Below are 26,685 nucleotides of genomic sequence, written 5' to 3' on the forward strand. Positions count from 1 at the left end.
ACCAGCTCAAGATCCGGGACACTTTAGCATTCAGCAGCGTATGAAATCTGCTGTGTGGCCATTACCTGAGAGTTTTATCTGCATGTTTTTAATTTAGTAAGTGTCCACAATGAAATATGGATCAAAAAAGTCTAAATTTTCTGTTTGGTTTTGCTTTTATGCTAAAGTTAAATGCAAGCATTACTATTACCTCTGCACGGCTCTCAACATGGCGATAGCTGAGTGGGCGGCGCCTTTGGTCAGGACAGCTTTATCAACTGCTGTATGAGAGCAGTGCAGAGCAGCGGCTGTGGGCTAGCCAGTGGGCACGCTCACATGCACTAAAAAGGCATACAGCTCCAGACTTTATACCCTATGACATCACACGTTTGAGTCTTACTTCTCTGGTTTCTGGCTTTGAGAGAGAGGAGCTCATGTTCACAAATATTGCCTGAACTTTCCTCGGCCATGGAAATAAAATATTGGAATTCTTCATTTAGTTGGTTTTCCCCTTTAAAGTCTGCCAAATGATAATGATTTGATACCATTTATGGTCTGCATTTTTCAGCAATAGTAATGTATTTACAAGAAGATGGTGAGCTTCAGACAGTCCACATACTGATGGGAGTAAGAAGCATCAGCAGGTGACAAAGCTGGCGTCTCCATGCTGATGTAACGTCCTCAGAGAGCTGCAGGTCAACAGCTCTGCTTTAAAAAAAAAAACAGCCTGAGGGTAAAATGGCAGAACAAACAGAATCACAAGACGGAGAGTAGATTTAACATCATCGAAAACAACTCCTCATCTGCTGCTTCTGTTTGGGATCACACTATTACTTGCTGCAGAGAGATAAATCAGACATCCTACAGTAAAAATGTGGGTGAAGCCTCTAAATAACAGCACTTTAACTCAAGAGAATTCTAGATTACTGCTTCACAACCTTTTTTACCTTTGAAGAAATATTTACCATATTTACCTGCAACCCCTCATGCAGGCTTTATATCTATGAGCTATGATCAGTTTCATTTAGAATAATATTTAGAGGCCTGCGGAGGTAAAACTGTTCAGTATTTCACAAGACAAAAGTTTGAAAATTAAAACTATATCTCTCCTCACATGTTCTCAGAATCATCTTGTAGTGTACGGTTTAGCTGTAAAATGAGAAAGTTTGTGACTCGGCAGCCATGTTGAGATTAGTTGAGGAAATACCAAGCACCGCCCACCAGCCGGACCACAGCCAATAGGAACCCTCTCTCTCTCTGAAATGACCTGTGATTGGTCAAAGTCTCCCGTCACAGGCTAGATTTTTTAAAGCCTGAAAACAGAGCCATGAGGAGGAGCAGAAGTCTAGTTATCTCTCAGAACAAAAAAACAGAAATTTGTTGATTAAAAAAAATAAATAAATAGATTTGTGTAATTTGCCCAATAATATGATATTTATCCTAAATTATATCTTTTGGAATAGGTGAATAATTAAAGTAAGCACAATGTATAATAGTATTACATTATTCATAGTTTGGCAACGCAAATGGTTTATAATTGTAACATTAATTTTGAATTGATGAAAAAACGTAGCCTACTTGTGTGATGTTGGAGGTGTTTGTGCGTCACATGATGTCAGAGGTTTGTAACTGTGCAAAAGCTTCAGTTGCAGCAGATGTACTCCAGCTCTACAGTACCTTTGTTTTCCTCATTATCATCATTATCCCCGTCTTCGTCTTCAGTGTAATTAGCGTGAGCTGCAGCTGTGGGTGGCAGCCCCCGGGGGCCCCCCTGACTCCCACAGGCCCCGCTCAGAGAACACTCAGTGAGGTCACGGTGTGCTGCTACAATGTGTGTACTTTAAAGTCCAGCTGGTGAAGAACCCACAGAGAACAGGGAAAGATGATTTATTAACAGCAACATTAGAAATATCTGTCAAATGATCTGTCAAATTCACCTGAATGGCCTTACAGCTAATTGACAGGTGTAATCTATGTCTTTTACAGTATACAGTATGTCTCTGTGTGTCTAGTAGTATACAGAGAGAGGTCCAGGAGGTTTTTAGCCTAGCTTCGCATAAAGTGTGGAAGCAAGGGGAGTCGAGGTAACACCCATGAGCTTCCTCTAAGCTAACAGGAGCTAGCAGCTAATGCGAAGTCAACAAACCAGCAGAGCCCCCATCATTAGTGATACTGCAGAATAACATGCAATATGAGCTCTAATACAGATTATTGAATGATTTCAAATGTTCTGGTTTCACAAACCATCTTCAAATATGTGAAACAATCAAATAGCTAGTTTATTTAGGCTATTTATACAATTAACAAGCTAGCAGTGGGGAGTTCAGGAGTTCAATCATTTGGTTGAGGTTCAGTTTAGCACTTTAAACAGTTGGATTCAGATTAGCTAGCGAACACTTGTTAGCACAGTTTGGTTCATGTTAGCAGCCAAGTTAGTTAACAGGCCAGTTTAGCTGTTCAGTTTAGTAGTTAAAGCACTTTGATTTTAACCATAAATAGGCTATGTGCTAATCTTGATTCAAACAGAAGTACAGTAGTACGTGGTGTTCATGTCATCTGCATATACTGTATTGTATGTTTTTGTGTACATAGCCTTCAAATAGAATCCTGAGACTAGTGTGTTCCAATCCACGTACTTCCAGAAGTACACTTGTTGGTGCACTTTGTGCACTCTGTATTCACTTGAGTAGTGCGTAAATTTCAACAGGGTAGGATCGTCTCAAATTGAATAGCCTACTCCATTTTGAGTACAACATCCGGGTACTTTGAGTGCACTGCATTTTGCTGTACTTCCCAGTGTGAACGTACTTATGCACTCAAAATAGTAAGTGTAAGTACAGAAGTACGCGGATTGTAACACACTGTGTTCCAAGACTCAAATACTCTACTAATACATTTGCAAGAAAGTAGCGTGAAATTGCATCGCTATTATCCAGTTTTGTAGCCAATGGAGGCTACAGTCTTCCCTTTCTTTTTCCTCATTAAAACATGGATATTCACAGCAATATCAACTTCTCAAGAAAAGTTTCCAGTTTTAACAAGATACGTTTGTATATGTGATAGATAGATAGATAGATAGATAGATGGATAGATGGATAGATAGATAGGTAGGTAGATAGATAGATAGATGGATGGATAGATAGATAGATAGTTGCTTGCTTACTTGCTTACTTACTTACTTACTTACTGACTTACTTTATTAATTCCAGTGGGAAATTTCACTGTTACAGCAGCTTAGCAAAACAGACAAAAATATCATGCAACTCAAAATTGAACAATTAACAAAATTTAGCAATATACAAATCTTAGCAATATACAAAAAATAGCAAGATAATTAATATAAAAATTAGCAATAAACTAAATTTGAATTCTCAAAAAATTTGCATATTTTTTTACTGCACATACAGTATATGTGTAATGCTGTGAGGTGGACATAGTGCAAGTAGTAGCCTACTTTTACTAAGGCTCATCCCAATACCTCCTCCACCATAAGAAGCTAATGCAGCATGCTTTCAAAAATTATCAGCAGTGATGAAAAAATATGATAAAAAAATATGATTTGAAAATAATGATTTGTGGTGAATGGGTGACATCATGAAAAAAACATTAGAATGGCCTTTAACAATCACGTCAGTGACAGGAATATTCCTGTCAGAATATAATAAAACAATTGTGTTTTGGTCCCATACAGTTATTTCTTGATTACAAAACATATAATAGTGTGTACATTAGCACTGACATGTATACTGCAGGTGCGACAGCCAGTCAGGTGGGAGAAGTGGTTGTCCTGGAGGAAATTCTCTGAGGGAAACAAACAGGCTGAAGAGCAGCTGAGCTGAAAGAGAGAAGACCAGACGACTGGATAAGTCTGAAGAAGAAGAAGAAGACGATGGCGGATCATCCAGCAGCAGCAGGAGGAGGAGATGCCAGCCTGCAGGACATCCTGAGAGGACGGACAGATGGAGCGCAGAGGACGAAGAGCAGCTCCAACATGATCCGAGTGTTCATCAGCTCCACATTCACAGGTCAGGTCACTGTTCATGCTCTCTACATCATACAATGGCCAAATCCAGGACTACGACTGTATATACTGTCTGTATGCAACCAGTGTTGGTTGCACTTAACAGGAATATTTTTGAGGCTAATTTAAAGATTTTGAACCTGTGAAATGATGCTGAGAAATAGCCTAATAGACCCTTTTCACAGCAGAAATCTTGACTTGCCAAAGCAAGAGGAGCACAGGTGGAATTAATAACATAAATGATGGCTGCATCCCATTTAGGTGAGCCAGTTCCAGGGCTCTAGAGTGGTGTGATTAATAGCAGCAGAGTCTGCAAGTCCATGCAACAGTGTACAGGCTGATGATATGACTAGGTAATGGTATTGTTTATTCAATAATAATAATTGTAATAAATTTCATTTGTATGCACTTTTCATGCAAGCGAGACAGCATAAAAAGACAATTATAGATATAAAAAAACAACAGCATAAAATACGGTTACATATAAAATCACCCATAAGGTAAAAACAATAAAAAGTAAACATAAAATCTATATCATGCAAACAAATTAGTTTAGTCATCAGACAATGTGTATTAATTAATAAAAATTACCTTAGCAGAGTCAAAGCAAACATCTGACCTCACTAGTGGAGCTCAGTCGTACAAATGTGACAGAAACATAAACTGTTGTTATGTTACCACCAGATTTTATGTTTACTTTTAATTGTTTTTACTTTATGGGTGATCTAATATGTAACCGTCTTTTATGCTGTTGTTTTTTTATATCTATAATTGTGTTTTTATGCTGTCTGCCTTCTCTGGAAAGCAGTTTGTGCTCATTGCTTGAAAAGTGCCATACAAATGAAATGCATTAAAATTATTATTATTATTATGTAAAAACAAATGTATGAATAAATGTGTAAAGAAAAGGATACAGAGATAAATAAGGGGTGAAATGCTAAGGGAAAAACATAAATAAATTAATAAATAAACACATAAAAAATAAATACAGGCATTAATACATAAATAACAATAAATACTAAAATAAATTAATTAATACATTTTACAATTCATAAAATAATTAAAGGTGGAAATTAAAGGGAAGAGTCAATAAATAAGGAAACTAATACGAAGGTAAATAAATAAAAAAGCAAATTAACATAGAAATATCAATTTATGTCACATTTTATCAATTAATTAATTACTACATGTATTTTTAATAATATTTTGCTGCTATTAATGGCATATTTTTATATTTATCAAGTAATTTATTTATTTGTTCATTTTTTATTATTATTTTGTCCTCCATACCACCTTTACATCATAACAGCTCATCTTATTGATTCTGCTTTAAACTCTGTATCACTGACTGTGTCGCTGCTCTCTGGTCAGATATGAGCAGCGAGAGGAAAGCCCTGCTTGATAAAGCTTACCCAGAAGTCCTTGCTTTCTGTCGCAGTCTGGGGCTGGTGTTTGAGGTCAGTTTTGTAATGTAAATGTTTAAGTCTAAGACAAACAAATTCAGTAATATCAGGGAATATGATATAATGTGTACTGTATATGCAGTTTCAGTAAATACCTGCTCATTGATCAGTGAGGTCACTTCCTGTTCAGGTGGTTGATCTGCGTTGGGGGATTCGAAGCATCTCGTCTGGAGACCACGAGGCCTGCGAGATCTTCCTGCAAGAGATCGAGAGCTGCAAGAGGATTTCAGCTGGTCCAGCTTTCATCGTGAGTCTCTCGTCCTCCTTGTCTATCTAAATGTCCCGTAGGTGTGAATGTGAGCGTCTGTCTCCATGTGTCGGTTGTGATAACTGTGATAGTCTGGAGACCTGTCCAGGGTGTACCCCGCCTTCGCCCAATGTCAGCTGGGATCGGCTCCAGCCCCCCCGCGACCCTGAATAAGATAAGCGGCTACCGATATTGAATGAATAATCCCTCCAAAATACACCAAGACATGAGGAACACCAAAGAAAAAGCCATGCTGTGATTTGGTATAAAAAACTGTTGACATTTGGGGATTTCTGCAAGAATTGCATTTTTCGGCAATCAGATGGCGAGCACTTGTGTTCTGGTGAAGCCACTATACTGTATATTCAGTGTTTTGGATGGTCATGTATTGGATCTTTTTATAAGACATTTCTGTTAGAGTGGAAGTAAAAGTGGAAGCATGTGATAAAGCATTTAATCCAGGATTATCTTTCAGCTCATTCTTCTTCTTCTCTTTATTTTCCTGCGTCTGGGCTCCAAAGGCTCTGCTGGGGAACCGGTACGGCCAGCGAACTCTTCCTCGCCTCGTCCCGGAGAAGCAGTTTGAAGTCCTTTTGTCCAAACTCTCCAAAAACCCCAAAGGCATCAAGCAGCTGAATCAGTGGTTCTTAAAAGACAACAATGCGGTCCCACCCACCTATGTGCTTCAGCCAATCACGGCTCACTACCCCCACTACAGCGACCTCCGACCTGAGAGCGGGCCGCAGCGTGACAACGACCTCCTCTCCTGGCGTTTCACAGAGACGCAACTGTTGCAGCTCCTACGCTCCGCCGCCACGGAAGCCGAGGCAGCTGGTGACATCACAGTCGAGCAGAAACAACATTTTTTCACATCAGGTCAGAGACGTCTCACACAGTTTGTCCTTTGTTGTCTCAAAGTATTTGTGAGATCTAAGTGTCTCCCTCTTCTCGTCCACAGTCACAGAGCAAGAGTTCGAGCAGGGTTTGTGGAAGGACAGCAACGATCCGTCGGCTCTGCTCTTCGTGCGAGAGATTCCCCGCCAGAGGGTAAGGGACGGTCCCAAACGTCTGGCTAAGTTCATGGACCTGACCGCCAACGGTCTGCTGGACGCAGAAGCTCAGGGACTCCTCGCCAGCCTCAAGTCCCGCCTCTACGCCACGCTGCAGAAGATCCTCAACCTGCACTGCGTGGAGCTCAGCAAAGGAAGCATCGACCCCAAACGCAAGGAGCACACTCAGTACCTGGACAGCGTCTGCGAGCAGTTTGTCTCACAGATGAAGGCCAGAATTGGAGCGGCGGTAGATTCGCCAGTGGGGGGGAGGCAGAGGAAACTCTGGGGAAGCATTGAGGAAGAAAAGGAGGAAATCTCAGACCTGGTGGTTGAAGAGGTTGGACGGCACGCTGCCATGAGCACCGAGCTGTGCAGAGGTCTCTACGGCAGGGAGGGTCTTCTGGGTAAACTCTGCTGCGCCATGTGGGAGTCCACCAACGTCCACCACGGCCTGCTCGTGGTGCACGGGGCTGCTGGGATGGGGAAGACGGCTCTGCTGTGCAAACTGGCGCAGGAGATGCGTAGCGTTCTGGAAGCTGGGGCAGCGGTGGTGATCAGGCTGCTGTCGGCCCATCATCCTCAGAGACCCGACATCGACCACGTCCTCCGCAGCGTCTGCCTCCAGATCTGTTTGGCTTGTGGTTTGGCTCCACCCTCGCCGCTGACTGCCAACACTCACCTGGAGCTGCTCCGGTTCTTCAGGAACGTCCTCATCGAGGTTTCCCAGCAGGGCCACACTCTGCTCATCATCCTGGACGCTCTGGATCAGCTCTCAGACCAACATCACGCTCACAAACTCCACTGGATACCCGCCAGCCTGCCACCCAACGTCCACCTGGTGGTTTCCATGGATACCAACAGTGCGGCATTCGTTAACATGCGGCTGAAGCTGAAGAGTTTGGAGAGTTTCTTTGAAGTGGAGCGTTTGTCTCGTGACGAAGGAAAACAGATGATGGAATCGTACCTGCGAGTGTCTCAGCGAACTTTGACCCCCGAGCAGAGCGACGCCGTGCTGCAGAGCTTCGCCACGACTGGCTGTGCTCTGCATCTCAAACTGATTCTGTCTGCAGCCAAACGCTGGACGTCCTTCACCCCGCTCACAGCAACACACCTGGCTGCCAACACACAGGAAATGATGTCACAGCTCTTGCTGATGCTGGAGGAGCAACATGGGAAGGAGCTGGTGGGTGCGGTCTTAGGGTACATCACTCTGGCAAGGTAAGGAGAGAGTTGATGTTAATATTGTATGCTAGTGCTAATTAGCTACCGAGCCTAAAAGCTGCACATTTCTCTGGTATTTGTTGTTTGGAGCTTGTTCAACAAGACGTGTTTGTTTGTAGATAAGAAGAAGATTTTAGCAGTAAAGCTAATGTGGGTTGTTGTTCAAAGTCAGCTCTTATGACACAACGGTGATGTTACTTCTTTATGCAAATATGGTTTAAAATGAAGCGATTTGATTGGCTGTATAGAGGCATGTTCTCAATCTAAGAAGGTGGAGAACCAATAGCATTCTGCAAAAATAGGACGCACAATCACAAAACCAAATGTCTCCATTTTCACCCTGATGAAGTTCAGAAAATCTTACCATTAAACATATATACAGTATATGTATACAGTATATATATATATATATATATATACACACAGTATATATACTGTGCAAAAAGGGGCTTTAGTAAGGCACATGTTCTTTCTTTAATAATAAAATATTAGCATTATATTAAGTGTTTCACTACAGTGACTTGTGGAGGAAAGGAAAAACAATGATTCCTCCTGTTGCATTTATGTAAGTGTGGTATGTTTATATGTGAATCATGTATCCTACAGTGTTAGTTCTACAATAGTGTGCTACATATTTTTGTAGACCAACCAGGAAGTTAGCATCACCCGGGTTCCCTCGACAAAAAGCCAATGGGATTTTTCCATTGGGTTTTGGATTATTGCAGAAAATAAACTCTGCGGCAAACACATGTTTATGATACTTACATGTTTTGTTCAGCAGGAATCTTCAATTAATCTTAATATCTACAAATTAACACCATTTTTATGATTTTTGAAGTATGAATGCAGTCACCAGAAGTAAAAAGTTAACGTTAGGCTATAATGAACTCCACCACGGTCGCATGAGCGTGAGTATACACAACAAGGCTGTAAAGGAGGACAAGTTGGCGTGATGGCGTTAGTAGTCGCATTTGGCCACTTGTTAGCAACCACCTTTTTAAGACACATAAAGGCTTTAAAATTCACAAGTGGGGTATTTATTGATGTATTTTATGTTGTAGAACAAAATGTTAAATTCTCTCAAGCTTGTGTTAACCACAGACCTGATTTCAGCCATCTAACTAAAAACCCATTCAACAAACTCATTGACTTCCTGACGAGGGAACCAGAAGTGCTAATATGCTAACTTATTTCTGGGTTTTAGGTCTCATTCCTGTAGCAGTCTACAATAACAATAATGATAATAATTCTTTTAAATTAATCGTCTGAAGAACATTGCAAGGCTAAAAACAATGAAAACAAACTGATCTCGTGACTCCTCAGGGAAGGTCTGCTGGAGGCTGAAGTGCGCGACGTCATGTCCTTGGATGATGATGTCATCAGTGAGGTGTACAGGTACACCCTCCCTCCGACCCCCTCGCTGATCCGCCTGCCCCCCCTGCTCTGGGCACGACTCAGACGGGACCTCGAAGATCTGCTGGAAGAGCGTTGGACGGGCGGGGTCGCTGCCATCGCCTTCAACAACCGGTGAAGAACATAAATAAATCAGATGAATGATCACATAGGTCAAAGGTCATATGTTTGAGTAAAGTGTGTGTTTGTGTGTGCAGGCATCTGTGCGAGGCAGTTTCGGCTCGGTATCTGATATCAGAGCGGCGGGGGCGGAGCCTCAGGATCCTGGCGGAGTACTTCCTGGGTCGGTGGTCGGGGAAACTGAAGCCGGTGGCTCTGCCGGGTCTGTCGCTGCTCCTCTCTGACAGAAAGGTACCAATGACACAAAACGCATTCTCCTACAAAGTTAAACTCTGTAAGTCATTGTACTGAGGCTGAAATATAGGACATCTTTTATTTCTCTTTTTATTCTGAATGATGATGTTGGGTTTTAGTTTTTCTTGTGGCAGCAGTGATTCGCTGTACAGTACTTACCTGATGTTATTCACAGGAATTACTTCTGCTTCTGCTACAGAAGTGATTACCTTTCTGTTGATGGTGTAATTTGATTGGCTGTATGGTGTCACAGGTCCCTCCCCAGCCGCTGTGGTTTGCTCCAGGATTGGCCAACGTCAGGAAGCTCCAGGAGCTGCCCTATCACCTGCTGCATGCTGGTCTGTGGGACGAGCTGCGACAGGAAGTCATCGGTAAGATGTGGGAAGAGGCTCAGTAATAATATTGATTGTTAATATTATTGTTCCATACATATCCTACTGTGTAGATTTATGGGCAAACGCATATTAAACCAACACACACCCAGTTATCATACTACAAAACAGAGACAAAAGAAATATCATCAAATCAAATCATAAAGCACCAACTAATGTTTTTTAATGAAATTGCAAACATTAAAACAATAAACATAATGATCTGCTTGATTAATGTCCTGATTGATTACAGTATTGCACAAATAATAAAAAAGCACATGAAAATATACCACCTTTAAATATTCCAAATTATTATAATTACATAATATTATAATTTATATATTACATTAGAAATAATTTAATATACAGTTTATTGAAGTCTATTTATAAATTAGGGCTGTCAATCAATTAAAACATTTAATCACAATTAATAGCATGATTGTCCATAGATCAATGCACATTTTTTTGTATCTGTTCAAAATGAACCTTAAAGGGAGATTTGTCAAGTATTTAATACTCTTAGCAACATGGGAGTGGGCAAATATGCTGCTTTATGAAAATGTATGTATACATTTATTATTGTAAATCAATTAACAACACAAAACAATGACAAATTTTGTCCAGAAACATTCACAGGTACTGCATTTAACATAGAAAATATGCTCAAATCATAACATGGCAAACTGCAGCCCAACAGGCAACAACAGCTGTCAGTGTGTCAGTGTGCTGACTTGACTATGACTTGCCCCAAACTGCATGTGATTATCATAAAGTAAGTAAAGATAATGGCCATGCCAGTTTGTCATCACCAAAATTTAGCGCAAGTTTGGAGTGTTATTTAGGCTCCTTTGTGACAAGCTGGTATATATATATATATATACACAGTATATAAAATCTCCTTTCTTCCCCATTCTGGTTCTGGGTTAGAACTTCAGTAGATTGTCTTGACCATGTCTACATGCCTACGTAAATATTGCTGCCACGTGATTGGCTGATTTGATATTTGCGTTCTGAAAGTTCAACAGGTGTACAGTACCTAATATATACCTTTTCAGTCATAATCTATAATCTAATTTTTTGGCATTTAATTTGTCATTTTTTTAACTATTTATATGCATGTTTGTTTTCATTTGAATCATTATTCTTTTCATTAAATACCAAAATAAAATACATTTAAAAATGCCAGCATGCAGATAACAATTGGTTAGTATATATAAGTTTGGCACAAAAGCACAGAAAGAAAGATTAATAATATTCAATCTTTTTTAGTCACTTTCAAACTATCAAATTGACTAGCTGCATTGTTTATATAATCTGTTATTTTGTTTTATTAGTACAAACCGGTTCAGTAGATTAATATAGATAGATTATTATTAATTGGTGTTACTGTTTTTCAGGCAGTGCTGAGTGGCTGTACTGTAAGAGCAGGGTGTGTGGGGTATCCAGTGTGATCCAGGACCTGGACCAGTGCTCCCAGTACATGGACTGCACTGAGACCAGACTGATCCGAGACACTCTGGTCCTGATCAAACCCAGTCTGGACTTCCTGGATGGTCACATGGGTCAGTTATTCTGTGTCAATATTATATTATTTGTCTGTTTTTTGACCATTTTTGTTCCAAATGATTCCAAACATAAAATGTGTACTTCAGAATTTTACTTTTAGAATAAAAATATATTATAAACCAAAATAAATAAAATAAGAAGTTAATGAAAACTTTGTATAAAATGCAGTAATTGTTTTTTCGCTGTGGTTCCAGACATGTTTCTGTTTTACACCGAGCTGTTGGCCAGACTCTGCTCCCTGGCCACGCCTTTCCCCTCTGTGATTGGTCGGCTGTGTAGCCAATGTGAGGAGAGGTTACTGACGTGTCCCGAGCCCATCCTCATTCCCAAGTGCAGTTTCCTGCAGCAGCCAGGGGGGGCGCTACAACACACACTGACTGGACTGCAGGGAGGTCAGAAATATTACGTTGTTACTCTGAAAGAAGCATAAAGTTAGATAAAGTAGAGCTGAATCATTCATGGTTTTCATATCAAAATTACACTTTGAAAGAGTGTAATCAAATGATTTTATTTCAAACTGTAGGAGGTTAAAGTTTAACCATCTCATCTCATCTCATCTCATCTCATCTTCAACCTCTTATCCGGGGTCGGGTCGCGGGGGCAACGGCTCCAGCAGGGGATCCCAAACTTCCCTTTCCCGGGCCACATTAACCAGCTCTGACTGGGGGATCCCGAGGCGTTCCCAGGCTGGTGTGGAGATATAATCTCTCCACCTAGTCCTGGGTCTTCCCCGTGGCCTCCTCCCAGCTGGTCTGCAACACCTCCCAAGGGAGGCGCCCAGGGGGGGAGGCATCCTTACTAGATGCCTGAACCACCTCAGCTGGCTCCTTTCAACACAAAGGAGTAGCACCTCTACTCTGAGTCCCTCACGGATGACTGAGCTTCTCACCCTATCTCTAAGGGAGACGCCAGCCACCCTCCTGAGAAAACCCATTTCGGCCGCCTGTACCCACGATCTAGTTCTTTCATTCATAACTAAAGTTTTAACCAGCGTCTGATAATTTCAATTTCACCAGTTATATTTCCACCCGGTATCACACCAAAGCATGTAATAGACCCGGCTATCCACCAGAGGATAGTGTGTCAGTGTCATGTTTTGCCTCGTCAAGCGTGAATATTACACATATGTATGAAGGTGGAGGGGGCAACAAAACCACTCATTCATACCCATTTCACACTGAGGGCTCAACCAGGGTTGAGTGTGTGTTTGATACGGTCAACCCGCGTTGACTGACTCGGCTTCGTGGCACAGGTCGAGAGGTGGGTCAGACAAGCGTCGGACCAGGGTCGACTTCAATGTGAAACAGGGTTGCTAACAACCAGGGTAGGACAAACCTATTTGGTTGCAAATGGGGGCGCACAGTCTTGACGCAATTGTCACCGTAGCTCAAATAAACGGTGCGACGGCAGCAAAAATATTTCCACACACAGCGGAGGTGAACAACGGGCGATTTAAACAACCCGGTTATGTGGCGAGACTTCGTGGTGCGGGAGCTCCTGGCTGTCCACAGTGAGGAAAAAAATAAGCAGCGGATGGCGGGACGGTGAGGGACAACGTCATGTATATGAACATAAGGATGAGTCTGACTGAGAGAAAGGAGGGTTGAACATGGGTCGGATAACCCTGGTCCAACACTGGTCATTGGTGTGAAAGAGGTATTAGGTTTAGGAAAAACGTCAAGTAAGTACGTAAACAAAGTAAAATATGTATGGAAACAACGTAACACAAGTACGGAAAATACGTCACAAACATAACTTACAAAACAAATCACCAGTCTTGAATAGGGATGCTAATTTTGAAAAAATGTTCTTAACCGATAACCGACCCTCGTTAACAGATTATTAACCTTTAACCGACAAGATTTTTGACTCCCATGCAGCGGTGTGCCAGCTGAAGTGTATGAGCACAACAGACAACTGAGTATCCAGTTCACCGTCACACACCTCACCATTGTCACACACATACAGTCTGTCAGCGCGGCGTAACTTCAGCGAGTTTCCGACAGACCGTGTGTGTGTTGTCGGTGGCGTTATATCTGTGAACGTAGGTGTAGCAGACAGTGTGTGTACAGTTTATTTGTCGGTGAATAAATGCTACGAGGCTACAACTCCTCCGCTCAAGCGAGCTATAGACGGGAGCCAACTTCCTGTATCTGTAACGCCGGCTCAGACTCTCTTAAGGTGGACCAGCTTTTCTCCTTTAAGTGACGAGTTTTTCTCAGCTTTTTGATTGATTATCAACATTTCTTTTAACCGTTTTAACCGATAGTGTTAATCGGTTAAAATGCTTAATGTCGGTTAACGGTTAATTATTAACATCCCTAGTCTCGAACAGTGGTCTCTTAGTTTAAAGTACTGTGTTTGTTGGACCCATCCCACCCACCATAAGCGGTCTTTCTCACTTTTCAGTCTACGTCATTAGCTCTGAGCGTAGCATATTTACGCTGATGTGTTAACATTGCAGTCAGTACAGACTACATGGCGTACAAATGACACGGCAAAAGCAAAAAGGGCATTTTTATTGCATTATTGTGTCATTCATACACCTTTTTGTGTGACCTGTAAATTCACAACTGCATTTTAGTTGTCGAGTGTAAAACCTCTGAAATTGAACCTTCAGACGTCAGTTGTAACATGTTTTATTTTGTCATAAAGCAATGTTATCATATGCAAGTTTTTTTCATGATTTTATTTTTGGGCAATTGGCATTCAGCCAGTAGAAAGAGACGGGGAGAGAGAGGGGTGCAAAGGTCCCCGGGCTGGGAATCAAACTGTTGACGTTGCAGTTATGGTACTGGTGATTATGGCTGGCCTGGAATTTAATTTATATAAAATAATCCTGATTTAAGTCATGACTTTGGCTATTTCCCTCAAGTGGTTCGACCCTGAGTAAGAGTGTTGTGAGGTGCGACAGGTGCAGCATCAGAGGTTTTACCTGTCGTTGTGTCTTCAGGTGTGCTCTGTGTGGACACCAGTATGGAGGCGGAGCTTCTGGTTGCAGGTTCAGATGACGGTGTAGTGGCGGTCTGGAGCCTTGCTGACCAGCTACTCGTACACTCACTGCTGGGACACACAGGTCAGTCTGTGTTCATGAAAGAGTATTAATAATGAAATAATATTAGTATTAATAACAATAATAACGTGTTCTGTGTGTAGGTGCGGTTCTGTCTGTCAAAGTGGTTGAAAGCTCCGCCCACTGCCTCTCATTGGCTGCTGACGGCTCTCTGAGGAGGTGGAGCCTGATGACCGGCCAACAGCTGCTCTGCATTCAGGAGGTGGTGCCTGTTGACTCCGCCCCTTCCTCAGTACACCTCCACCTGTGTGAACATAAGATATTTGTTTACACCAGGACACAGGTACTACCACTAATACCACTACTACGACTGCTAATACTACTGATATTAATGTTCAGTACTTCTGCCTCTACTACCACTAGTTCTACTGCTGTTACCACCGTTAATACTACTGATATTAATATTCACTACTACTACTACTCCTAGTTCTACTGCTGTTACCACCGTTAATACTATTGATATTAATATTCACTACTACTACTTCTACTAGTTCTACTGCTGTTACCACCGTTAATACTACTGATATTAATATTCACTACTTCTACTTCTACTAGTTCTACTGCTGTTACCACCGTTAATACTACTGATATTAATATTCATTACTTCTACTTCTACTTCTACTAGTTCTACTGCTGTTACCACCGTTAATACTACTGATATTAATATTCACTACTACTACTTCTACTACTACAATTTCTACTGCTGTTACCGCTGCTAATACTACTGGTATTAATAATCACTACTACTACTACTACTACAAGTTCTACTGCTGTTACCACTATTGATTAATAATTAATTAATTAATTAATTAATTAATATTCACTACTACCACTACTACGGCAGCTACTACTACGGTTGTCACTGATAATACTACTGATATTAATATTCACAACTACTACTACTTCTACTATTGCTGTTGCCACTGCTAATACTAATGATATTAATAACTACTACTACTTTTACTACTATCACTACTTGTTCTACTGCTGTTACCACCGTTAATACTACTGGTATTAATATTCACTACCACTACTACTGCTACTTCTACTACAGTTATCACTGCTAATACTACTGCTATTAATATTCACTACTACTGCTATTACTTCTTCTACTGCTGTTGCCATTGATAATACTAATAATGTTAATAACTACCTTTTACTGCTATCACTACGACTAATACAACTACTTTGATTTCTAGCACTATTATTACTGTTAATACTGCACTATTATTACTGTTAATACTGCACTATTATTACTGTTATTACTGCACTATTATTACTGTTAATACTGCACTATTATTACTGTTATTACTGCACTATTATTACTGTTAATACTGCACTATTATTACTGTTAATACTGCACTATTATTACTGTTAATACTGCACTATTATTACTGTTATTACTGCACTACTATTACTGTTAATACTGCACTATTATTACTGTTATTACTGCACTATTATTACTGTTAATACTGCACCATTATTACTCTTAATACTGCACCATTATTACCGTTAATACTGCACTATTATTACTGTTATTACTGCACTATTATTACCGTTAATACTGCACTATTATTACTGTTAATACTGCACCATTATTGCTGTTAATACTGCACTATTATTACTGTTATTACTGCACTATTATTGCTGTTAATACTGCACTATTATTACTGTTAATACTGCACCATTATTACTGTTAATACTGCACTATTATTACTGTTATTACTGCACTATTATTACTGTTAATACTGCACTATTATTACTGTTATTACTGCACTATTATTACTGTTATTACTTTACTATTATTACTGTTAATACTGCACTATTATTACTGTTATTACTGCACTATTATTACTGTTATTACTTTACTATTATTACTGTTAATACTGCACTATTATTAGCGTTAAGATCATTTCTGTCTCTCAGTCAGTGAACAGGTTTGTGTTCAGATAAGAAGGTCTTGTTGTTGTTGTTGTTGTTGCAGGTGAAGGTGTGGAAGCTGGATGGAGCAGAGCTCCTCAGCAGCAGCAGTGATGATGATGGGTCGATTATTCTGGGAGTTCTGGGAGAATCTATAGTTTCTCTGTGTGATTCGGGTCTGGTCAGAATATCTCATCCTGTTAATGAGACTGTTGAGACTCGGCTGGAAAACTCACAGAGAACTTTAACTCTTGTGAAATCTGTTACGTTACCAAAACGTGGGAAAGTGTTTGTGGTTTCTAAAGAAGGATTCCTCTACCAGGTATGTGTTTCATCCTTCTGTTTTGCTCTTTTTGCCATCCAAAATGCAGCTTCACTGGGAGCGAGCGTGTCTGTAGACTTTTTGTGCAGTAAGAAAAAATAAAACTGCAATTGTGAAGCTTTCTTTTATGTAAAGTAACTATTTTTGGTCCATGAAAAAGCACAAACAATGTTGTTTCTATTTCAAATATTGGATGTCTGACACAGTTTGTCAGTTTATTTGAAACCAAACAAGTATAATACAATTTCTGATTATATGCAAATTCAGAAGTCATTATTAAAATGAGTCTACTGGCACAAAACTTTCTTTGAATAAATATGACTAAAATAGTCAGTTGGAGATTCCCTTCCCAAATATGAATAAATGTTATTTATATCTGTATACGTATGTATCTTGTGTTGAATATCGTAAAATAGTTTCTGTTTCAATTTATTATTTTTTTTACTCCACTACATTTTAGAATTAGTTACTTGTTGACTATTGACTATTGACTAGTCAGTTAGTTGATTGACAGAAAATTAACTGTAAACTATTTTGATGGTTTAAGTCATTTTTCATGTAAAAACATGTCATGGTTCCAGCTTCACAAATGTGAAGATGTGTTGCTTTTCTCTTTAATAATATTAATAATGGTAATGTATTAGTAATAATGTTGAGGTTTGGACTGTTGGTTGGACAAAACTGACATTGTGAAGGTGTCGTTTTGGGCTCTGGGTCATTGTGACAGAATCAGTCGATTAATGGAGAAAATAATCAGCAGATTAATCCATAATGAAAATAATCATTAAGCAGTAAAATCCTGCTTTTACATGAATGCATGAGTAATAATGATCTAATGATATAATATATAACAGTATAGCACAAAAATGTCACAGGGGACATTTATTTTACTTTTAATACTTTTACTACATTTCCCTGATTATACTTACATACTTTTACTCAAGCAACATTTTCAATGCAGGACCTTTACTTGTAACAGAGTATTTTACAGTGTGGTATTAGTACTTTAACCGAAGTAAATAATCTGAATAGTTCCTCCACCACTGTTCATAGGTCACAGCCAATATAAACCAGTAGGGGGAGGCCAACTCAAACACAGTCGCCTAATATTCAACATTAAAAACCCAACACGGTTATTTTTACTTCTGCTACATGTGATAATAATAAAACAATGATAATGGTGATATTTACCTTCCTGTCTGCAGATTTCAAGGATGGGGAGACAGACAGCCGTCAAGTTTCCTCTGGTTCCCTCTCTGCTTTCAGTCACTGAAGATGAAAAAATACTGATAGCAGGTATGGTTAGGTTATCTTTATTGTCCCACTAGGGAAAATTAGTCTTAAAACAGAATACAAAAAGACAACATCGATGACACATCAACACAATAAAACACAATTCCTACCAAGTATACATATAGCAAATGTGGAAGTGTGCAAGGGAAGTGCAGCCAGAGTGTTAGATGCTATTGAGCATATTAATAGCACTTGGGATGAAGGAGACGTGGAATCTTTTAGTTCTCCTAACGGGTGCCCCGAAACGACGAGGGCAAAAGCTTAAAGCTGCAGTAGGCGAGATTGGAGCAAATATGATTAAAAAAAGTTATTTTTATAAAACGGTCGCTATATGGTGACAGTAGTACATGAAACAGATAACCTGAAAAAAAATCATGTTCCTCTGTGTCCTCCGGTGCTCCTATCGGCATCTGCAAGATTTCACAGACTGGAGGAAAACAAGCAGTCAGAGCTGATCTGAGGTCTGCCGTCCAGCTGCCGTCTATGAGAGCCGGCTGTCAATCACTCGTGAAATCCGACCAAACGGTTAAACTAAGCAGCGCTGATCTAATATGAATCAATATTCTGTTACATTAATGCCTATTTCTCTCCTCAGATGTTTTCAGAATCATCTTCTAGTGCACGGTTTAGCTGTAATATGAGAAAGTTTGTGACGCCGCATTAGCATTAGCCCTTCTAAGGATCTGCCTGTTATAAATGTCTAAGAGCATCCCCTGACGCCTCCCTGAAATCTTACTGGCCATTTTAACAAGACTTTCGAGTCTATATTCTTCTTGGATAGATTTAGATTTCCAAATCAAGCAATAATAAAAAAAAGGTTACAACGGATTCAATAAAACATCTGTAAAAGAGAGTCACCATCTCAGAAGAAACGTTAAAGATTACATTTTTCTCAGAAAAAAGTCTTTATTGATTTAACTAATGAAATAACTCAGTGTTTCTCAAACTATAACAAGCTGCATCTACAAATACATTAAAAAACAGTGCTTGGATAGTTTGTTTGCTCTCTATTAAAGGTTGGGTCAGTAATGTAGAGAAACTATTAAGAACATGTATATTGTTAGTACTCACAGCTGTCAAGCTAGCAGCTTGTGGACGACTCTGCTGATGCTCAGTGAGTGCACAGAGTACGCGCAGGTAGGTAGGTATAGGTAGACAGAGAGGTAGCCCGTCCAATCATTTCATTCGGGGCCGATTTTTGGCCGTTTTTGGCAACAGGAAGTCACACTGAATAAGACATTTTCAAGTGACCAAAAAGGTTCTAATTAACTTTCATGAAGTGAAAACACACTGTGAAAGGGTTAAAGTTCTAAGACGAGACCACGGACAACTCCCAGACCTGACAACACCGTGGTAGCGACCTGTCGTTAAGTTAGCCACACCCTAAAGCATCCCCTGCTTTATGGTCTATCTGACTCTAAATGGGACCATAATTTACTAAATGAACATCATGCTGTACTGAAGAAGACTTGAAACTAGTGATTGAGATCATAAACTCATGTTTACAATGTTTACTGAGGTAATAAATCAAGAGAGAAGTAGGCTCATTTTCTCACAGACCTCTATACAATCAGACTGCAGTCGCCCCCTGCTGGCTGTTAGAAAGAATGCAAGTTTAAGGCACTTCAACATTGGCTTCACTTTTCAAACCCAGAGGTTGCCCACTGCATGAAACGTATTTGCTGTTGCAATTTAAAGGGACTCTATGTAAGGATCAGAAATTGCTTGTTAACAGCGACACCTGTGGCCGTTAAGTCGACGAAAGTCAGCGTCCTGTTGCTCGCGCTTGTGCTCGCTCTACATAGATATAAAAGCACAATATCACTCTATATTTTAGCTGCTTGGCAGTAATGTTAGCTGACCAGATGAAGGTCTCTCAATGAATCAATGCTGATCCTAGTGTTGGCTTTTCCTGCTTCAGCCTCCCGACCGCGGCCGGAGGGAACAGGGGAGACACCGGAGTTTTGGTCGGGGACGATAACGTTTCTCTCTGCGGAGCTGCTGGAGGAGCTGCAGCAGTTATTTCTGCACAAACGTCCACTGTACATTCACTAGATATTCTCAGAGCTAAACTAACTCTTCTGCAGTGTGGAGTGTGCGTGCATGCACGTGAGAGGTGGAGCCAGAGAGCGAGTGAGAACGAACGGGGTGTGTGAGTGAAGGCAAGCAGAGGAGCAGAGTACAGCAGAAACTCCGGCCCTGGAGACCAAAGCTACGGTCTCCTCTGTGTCTTCTGACCACGGTCTGGGGGCTGAAGCAGGAAGAGTTAACACTGTTTTACAGACGGGCTTCACTAGATTTAACTTTGCGGTTTTGGTGCTTCCGTGTAGTTTGTGTTGGAACAGTGTAGCCACACGCGATCGCGCATGGGACACCGACCTGCAATGATTTATAAGAGTGTAAGTGTAAGAAGTTACAAACAGTCCCTTTAACAGAATAGAAATGTAATTGGTTGGAGACAGGATTGACATAAGCAGGCCATGGTTCCTCAACAGGCCTCGTTACATGTGGATTTGATCACTACAGGGCATAGAAACATTTCTGCGTTTTCAGATTTCACAAGTAACCTGGCTTTTATGTGCATGTAAACATTCTTAGTGTGAAAGAAGGGTTACTGAGTTCCAGCTGATCAGTGTTTGTGTCCTCTGCAGGAAGTGATCGGACTCTGAGCCTCTTTAACATCGACAGTGACTTTGTAGACGGATTCCTCGACCTCCAACACGACGACAGCGTTTTGTCCGCCTGCGTCTCGTCAGACTGCCGACTGCTCGCCTCAGGAGCTGCTGACCAACTCATACGAGTAACAGACTAGGATACGGTAGATGTAGACTGTAGAGTAGACGGTAAACTTGATGTGTTTTGGTGGCTGCTTTACAGTAAAAGATAACCCAGCTGCTTCACAGTAAAAGATAACCCAGCTGCTTCACAGTAAAAAGCCCTCCTGTACTTTTACAGTAAAAGACAATCCAGCTACTTCACAGTAAAAGCACTCCTGCTGCTTCACAGTAAAAGTCCTCTACCTGTTTCACATTAAAAGCCCTCCAGCTGCTTCATAAAGCCCTCCAGCTGCATCACAATAAAAAATGATCCAGCTATGTCACAGTTAAAGCCCTCCAGCTGCTTCACAGTAAAAGCCCTCTACCGGCTTCATAGTAAAAACGAATCCAGCTATTTCACAGTTAAAAAACTTTACCTGCTTCACAGTAAAAGCCGTCAGGTGGTTCCACACTTATATAAAATAATCCAACTGCTTCACATTAAAAAGTAATCCAGATATTTCACAATAAAAACCTTCCAGATGCTTTACAGAAATACTGTCAGTCACAGGCTCCAGCTTTATGAATTTCACTGCATCTTAAAAACGTATGTGAGTCAACAGCTCTGACAGTCACAGAGGCAGCATTAATGTGTTCCTTTTATTCTGTATGATCTTTCTTTGTCAGATCTGGTCAGTGACCACCGGTGGGTTGTTGGACACTCTGTGTGGTTCAGACTCTCCCGTCACTTCTGTTGTTCTGTATAACGGCTTCGTGGTTTCAGCCTCAACGGCTGCTCCCAGCGTCCACATGTGGAGTCTGAAATACAACACCCGCCACAAACCCATCGCTCACGTTCCTGCAGGCTGCGCCCACGTCGCCGTCACTAAAGACACAGACCGGGTTTTCTACGTCCGACAGCAGAGCCAGAGAGAGGTCATCAGCTGGAACAACAACACAGGTCACTGCTGGTGCAAAGTTACAGCCCAGGCAAAGAGATGCACTTGTTCGTGGTTTTGGCAATATATATTTACCTCTATTTGCTTGCCTAGTATGGTAATCAAGTAATTCCTACATAGAAGCAAATATGTCTCACTGTTTCTAAAAGCACCTTCAGCAGTGGGAGACTCTGAAACCTCCTCCTGGATCTCCCTGCAGGTTCTCTATCGGAGCGTTTGGCGGTCTCTGCTGAGGTTTGCTGTCTGGAGTTAGCTCAACACAAACAGCTGCTGCTCTGCGGTCTGACCACCGGCACAGTGCTCATCTACCCGTTAGCCCTGTCCCAGGAGACGCTCTGTATCCCCCCTCCAGAGAGCCTCTCCAGGGTGCTCTGCCTGGCTGTCAGCTCCCAGGAGAAGCACATGGCGGTGGCCTACGAGGACTCTGTGTGTTTGTTCGAGATCACCACCAGAGACAGCTTCCCCACGGTGGAGGGACCCCTGGAGGGGTTCCCCCTGTCCCTCCTCCACGCCCCGCTGTCCTCCATGGCCCTGCTGTCAGACCGCAGGCTGCTATACGGGACGAGCTGCGGGGTGGTGAAGCTCCTCAACTTCAGCGGCGGCAGCAGCTCCGACCTGGAGCCTCATCGCAGCAGAGTCACCTGTGTGACGGCCAGTAACTGGGGGACCCACGCCCTGGTGGGCTCCGAGGACGCCGTCCAGAGGCTGTGGGCCCTGAGCCCACTGGTCTTGGACCACACCATGGAGTACAAGGTCAGAGCAACTGTACATCTGCAATAAACCACCAGAGGACAAGTTGGACATTTTCCCCACTGACTACAAATTATGTACACTTTACATAACTGCAGGTCATTTCCAGAGGTGGAAGACATACTCAGTACTTTTACTTATGTAAAAGTAGTAATATTACAGTGTAGAAATACTCAGTTACAAGTAAAAGTCCTGCATTCAAAATCTTACTTAAAGGCAGGGTTGACGATGTTCTCCAGTCTACACTATTTGTTATATTGGTTGAAATGGTCTTTACACCCCGACAGCGATCCATTACTGATGAGCTCTGAAAAAGGACCAGAAAAGAGGCGCCATCTGTAGCTGCTGTAATCCTGTAAAAACGTCTTCTTATACATCTGAGTAAAAGTAAAGTAAAGTAGCATCCTCTCAGGAGCTCCGTCTAAACCCCCCCCCTCCTCCCCTCGGGGCACCTTCCAAGGCAACGTCCCTCGGCCCCCGACCCCCCCGGCCCCGCCCACCCCACACACACATGCACAAGCACCGCCGCATCATAACTACTTCACAGACACAGAGCGGAGAGAGGACCTCTACTCAACAACGCTACCTCATGACAAGTAACCGCGGCAGTGCTACTGCAGGGCTGAGTTTTCTCTTCCATTCTCCAGAAAACGTGCGGTGGCGACGCGCTTTGATTTCAGGCTGGTTCACGCCAAGGGTGGAGTACGAGCAGAGAGGCAGGAAGGCATCTGATTGGTTCTTTCCAAGCGGACCGCGAGGCAGTGATTGGTAGACGTTTTTACAGAATTACAGCAGCTACAGATGACGGCTCTTTTCCGCTCCTTTTTCAGAGCTCATCAGTAACGGCCCATTTCAGAATAATATATAATATATTGTTGGATTATAATTAGTGATAGACTAGAATCAGAATTGATTGAACAGCTTTAACTGTATGTGAACAAATAGAAGGAATTTGGCTTTTTTTCATTTCTCTCTGTGTACGTACACAGAAATAGACATAGTAGCTAAGAACAAGGACAACAAAGCTGGAGGTAAAGAATAGACAGGAATATTATATATATATAATAGTATATATTTTAATTACATAATGAGAAAGTTTGTGACCCCGTCGCCATGTTGAGATCAGTTGAGGAAATACCAAGCACTGCCCACCAGCCGGAGCACAGCCAATAGGAACGCTCAATAGAAACGCTCTCTCTCTCTGAAATGACCTGTGATTGGCCAAAGTCTCCCGTCACGGGCTAGATTTCCTAAAGCCTGAAAACAGAGCCATGAGGAGGAGCAGAAGTCTAGTTTTCTCTCAGAACACTTGAATTACAATATGCTGAAATGTTATTATGGAATTTTTGCCCAATGATGCCAAAGATATTCTGACTATCACAGGTTTAAAAAAAACCTTTCAGCATTTATATCCTGATTATAAATTATAAATAGGGGGGCATTCAAATAAAGTGTTCCTGTGAGGATGTTATCATTATGTACTGTATAACACAATGTCCCTGTCTCTTCATGTCTTCAGTCTGACTTAATCTGCTGTTGTTTTGTTGATGTTTAGGGTTTTTTCTTCGAAGGTGTCCTCTCTGCTGCTTTTTCCGACAGCGACCAGTTTGTCTTCACTGGATCTCAGGACAGAACCGTCAAAGTCTGGGACGTTGCGACCGGTATGTACTGGTGTACTGATGTACTAGTATGACACCTTTCTGCCCATGATGCCATTACTTCACTATATCTTTAAATAACAAATTTCACATTTTGAACCAAATTTAGAATTTAGCACCTTTAAAAACTAGAATTACCGCCTCACAGTTGTATGCCTCCGCCAACTAATCAAGTTGCAGTTTACTTCCAGGTCTATCCAAAATGTCATCACTTCATCATTTTATCCTGTTAGACATTTGTGTGAAATTGTAGCATAGTATATGAATTCTTGAGTCATGGGCTGCGGTCGAATAGTCCTTTTCTCTCTGGAAGGTTCCTAACGGGCTGAAATGAACCTCTCAGTACCTCAGTAGTAGCCATGATAAGAGCTGGTTGAATTCTCCAAATGCTGAGGAAAGGAGCTTCAATGCTTCCTTTATTATCTCCTTTAGCAAAGGATACACTGGAGCATCCTTTACCAAAGGAAAAGAGAGAATAACATCCCACAAGATTTCACAGACCGGTGGAAAACAACCAATCAGAGCTGATCTGGAGCCTTGCAGTCTCTGAGCAGCTGTCAATCACTCACAAACTCTGATCAACCAGTCAAACTAGGCAGCGCTGATCAAATATGAATCAATATTCTGTTACGTTAATACCTATTTCTCTCCTCAAATGGCAGCCATATTGAGATCAGTTGAGGAAATACCAAGCATCGCCCACCAGCTGGAGCAAACTTTCTCATTTTACATGATACATCAAGGTCTCTCGTCACAAGCTAGATTTTTTAAAGCCTGAAAATAGAGCCATGAGGAGGAGCAGAAGTCTAGTTTTCTCTCAGAACACTTGAATTACAATATACTGAAAGGTTATGATGGAATTTTTGCCTAATGATGCCAAAAACATTCTGCCAACTGCACGTTAAAATCAATATATTTGACATCAACATGACTAACGCAGCTGCTGCTAATAACCTCAGCTTACCCCAGCGTCTGTGTCTGCTGAAAATTACATCAATGCTCACTCATTAACGACAAATCGTCTCACACAAACACAATAACAGCTCAGTGTGATTATCGGCCGAGTACTTAATAAAGAGGCCCTGTTGGCGTCACTCATCTGTTTGTATTCTCTTGTTTCTTCCTGTCAGGAAACCTGCTGTACGTTCAGTACGTCTACTCCCCCGTCGTCAGGATGGTGACCTTCAGGAACGGCTTTGTGGCGTTGTCTCAGCAGGGCTCCGTCATCAAAGAGGTGTTTCGCTGTCCGGACCACATCAGTCCGGACTACAACCCTCTGAGGAACGTCAAGGCCCAGTACCGGGTCACCTCCAGGGAGAAGAAGAACCGGGACGGCCAGCAGAGCTCTGGCCTCCAGGACTACAACCCGGCCCAGTTCAACCTGAACCTCATGAGCATGCTCAGAGCAAAACCCTCCTCCACCTGTCTCATACTGTAGAACACCGGGGCCCAAACTGGGGCCCCAGGACCTCCAGGGACCTCCAGGTTCTAGGGAGGTTTCAAAAGGCAATGAGAAAAAAACAAATCTATTTAAGAAATTAATTAATTAACTAAATTTAACTGTGACCAGAGTTAATGTACATGTTAACTACACAAATTACACATTGTAAATATACAGGAACCATCTTGTTTATAACATGAAAAAATTATTAAAACGTCTTTTTAGTTTTCTGGAATCCTCATATTCTTACGAGAATATGGCTAAATACTAAAATTGTAAACAGCTAATGGTGCTAGCAACAACACATTTACACAATTTAGCCATATTTTGGCAAAAATATGAATGTTTTAAATGAAGTAAAGCATTCAGATGGACAGAGGAGATGGGGATTCTGCTGCAGGACTCTGAATATTGTAACTGTTGTGAATCCAAACGACTACAGCTGCTGTCCTTTGTGTAGGTTATCAAAGTAAGCTAATAAATAACTGAAAGGGTTAGTGCAGATTTTTTGAAGGGGGGTTGTATGTATACTTCTGCCTTCTGCATTGTTAAATTATTCTTTTTATGAATGTAGTCTGGTGGCTTTGAGGAGAGTGATATAAAGGCTTCAGTTTCCCATCAGAAAGGGCTGTCTGACCGCGAGGTAAAGGGCTGTCTGACGGTGAGGTAAAGGACTGTCTGATGGCAAGGTAAAGGGCTGTCTAATGGTGAGGTAAAGGGCTGTCTGATGGTGAGGTAAAGGGCTGTCTGACGGCGAGGTAAAGGACTGTCTGATGGCGAGGTAAAGGGCTGTCTGATGGTGAGGTAAAGGGCTGTCTGATGGCGA

General features: G+C 41.5%; 1 protein-coding gene across 2 annotated transcripts; it reads left to right on the forward strand.

The window, feature by feature from the left end:
* Nucleotides 1-3,868: 3,868 nt before the first annotated feature.
* Nucleotides 3,869-26,353, forward strand: nwd1 (NACHT and WD repeat domain containing 1). Of its 2 annotated transcripts, none has more exons than XM_037768976.1 (19): nt 3,869-4,004; nt 5,372-5,457; nt 5,594-5,710; nt 6,232-6,586; nt 6,669-7,980; nt 9,307-9,510; nt 9,594-9,747; nt 10,004-10,121; nt 11,519-11,683; nt 11,882-12,079; nt 14,641-14,763; nt 14,844-15,043; nt 16,745-17,002; nt 18,208-18,298; nt 20,947-21,095; nt 21,739-22,012; nt 22,210-22,763; nt 24,316-24,421; nt 25,549-26,353. In XM_037768976.1, the coding sequence occupies exons 1-19, from the start codon at nt 3,869-3,871 to the stop codon at nt 25,854-25,856; spliced, it is 4,908 nt and encodes a 1,635-aa protein (XP_037624904.1). In that variant the 3' UTR covers nt 25,857-26,353. The 2 variants fall into 2 exon arrangements, with proteins under 2 accessions (XP_037624904.1, XP_037624905.1); XM_037768977.1 differs by lacking the exon at nt 3,869-4,004 and adding an exon at nt 4,277-4,353.
* Nucleotides 26,354-26,685: the final 332 nt, after the last annotated feature.

This window comes from Sebastes umbrosus, chromosome 5 (assembly GCF_015220745.1).
Source record: "Sebastes umbrosus isolate fSebUmb1 chromosome 5, fSebUmb1.pri, whole genome shotgun sequence".
Taxonomy (NCBI): Eukaryota; Metazoa; Chordata; class Actinopteri; order Perciformes; family Sebastidae; genus Sebastes; species Sebastes umbrosus.

Bases quoted from the DNA above. Each gene is read 5' to 3' on its own strand.
- nwd1 (XM_037768976.1), top strand. From the start codon at position 3,869: ATGGCGGATCATCCAGCAGCAGCAGGAGGAGGAGATGCCAGCCTGCAG. The intron at 9,511-9,593 runs GTGAAGAACATA...TTGTGTGTGCAG, and splicing joins GCCATCGCCTTCAACAACCG to GCATCTGTGCGAGGCAGTTT. The intron at 22,013-22,209 runs GTCACTGCTGGT...ATCTCCCTGCAG, and splicing joins CAGCTGGAACAACAACACAG to GTTCTCTATCGGAGCGTTTG.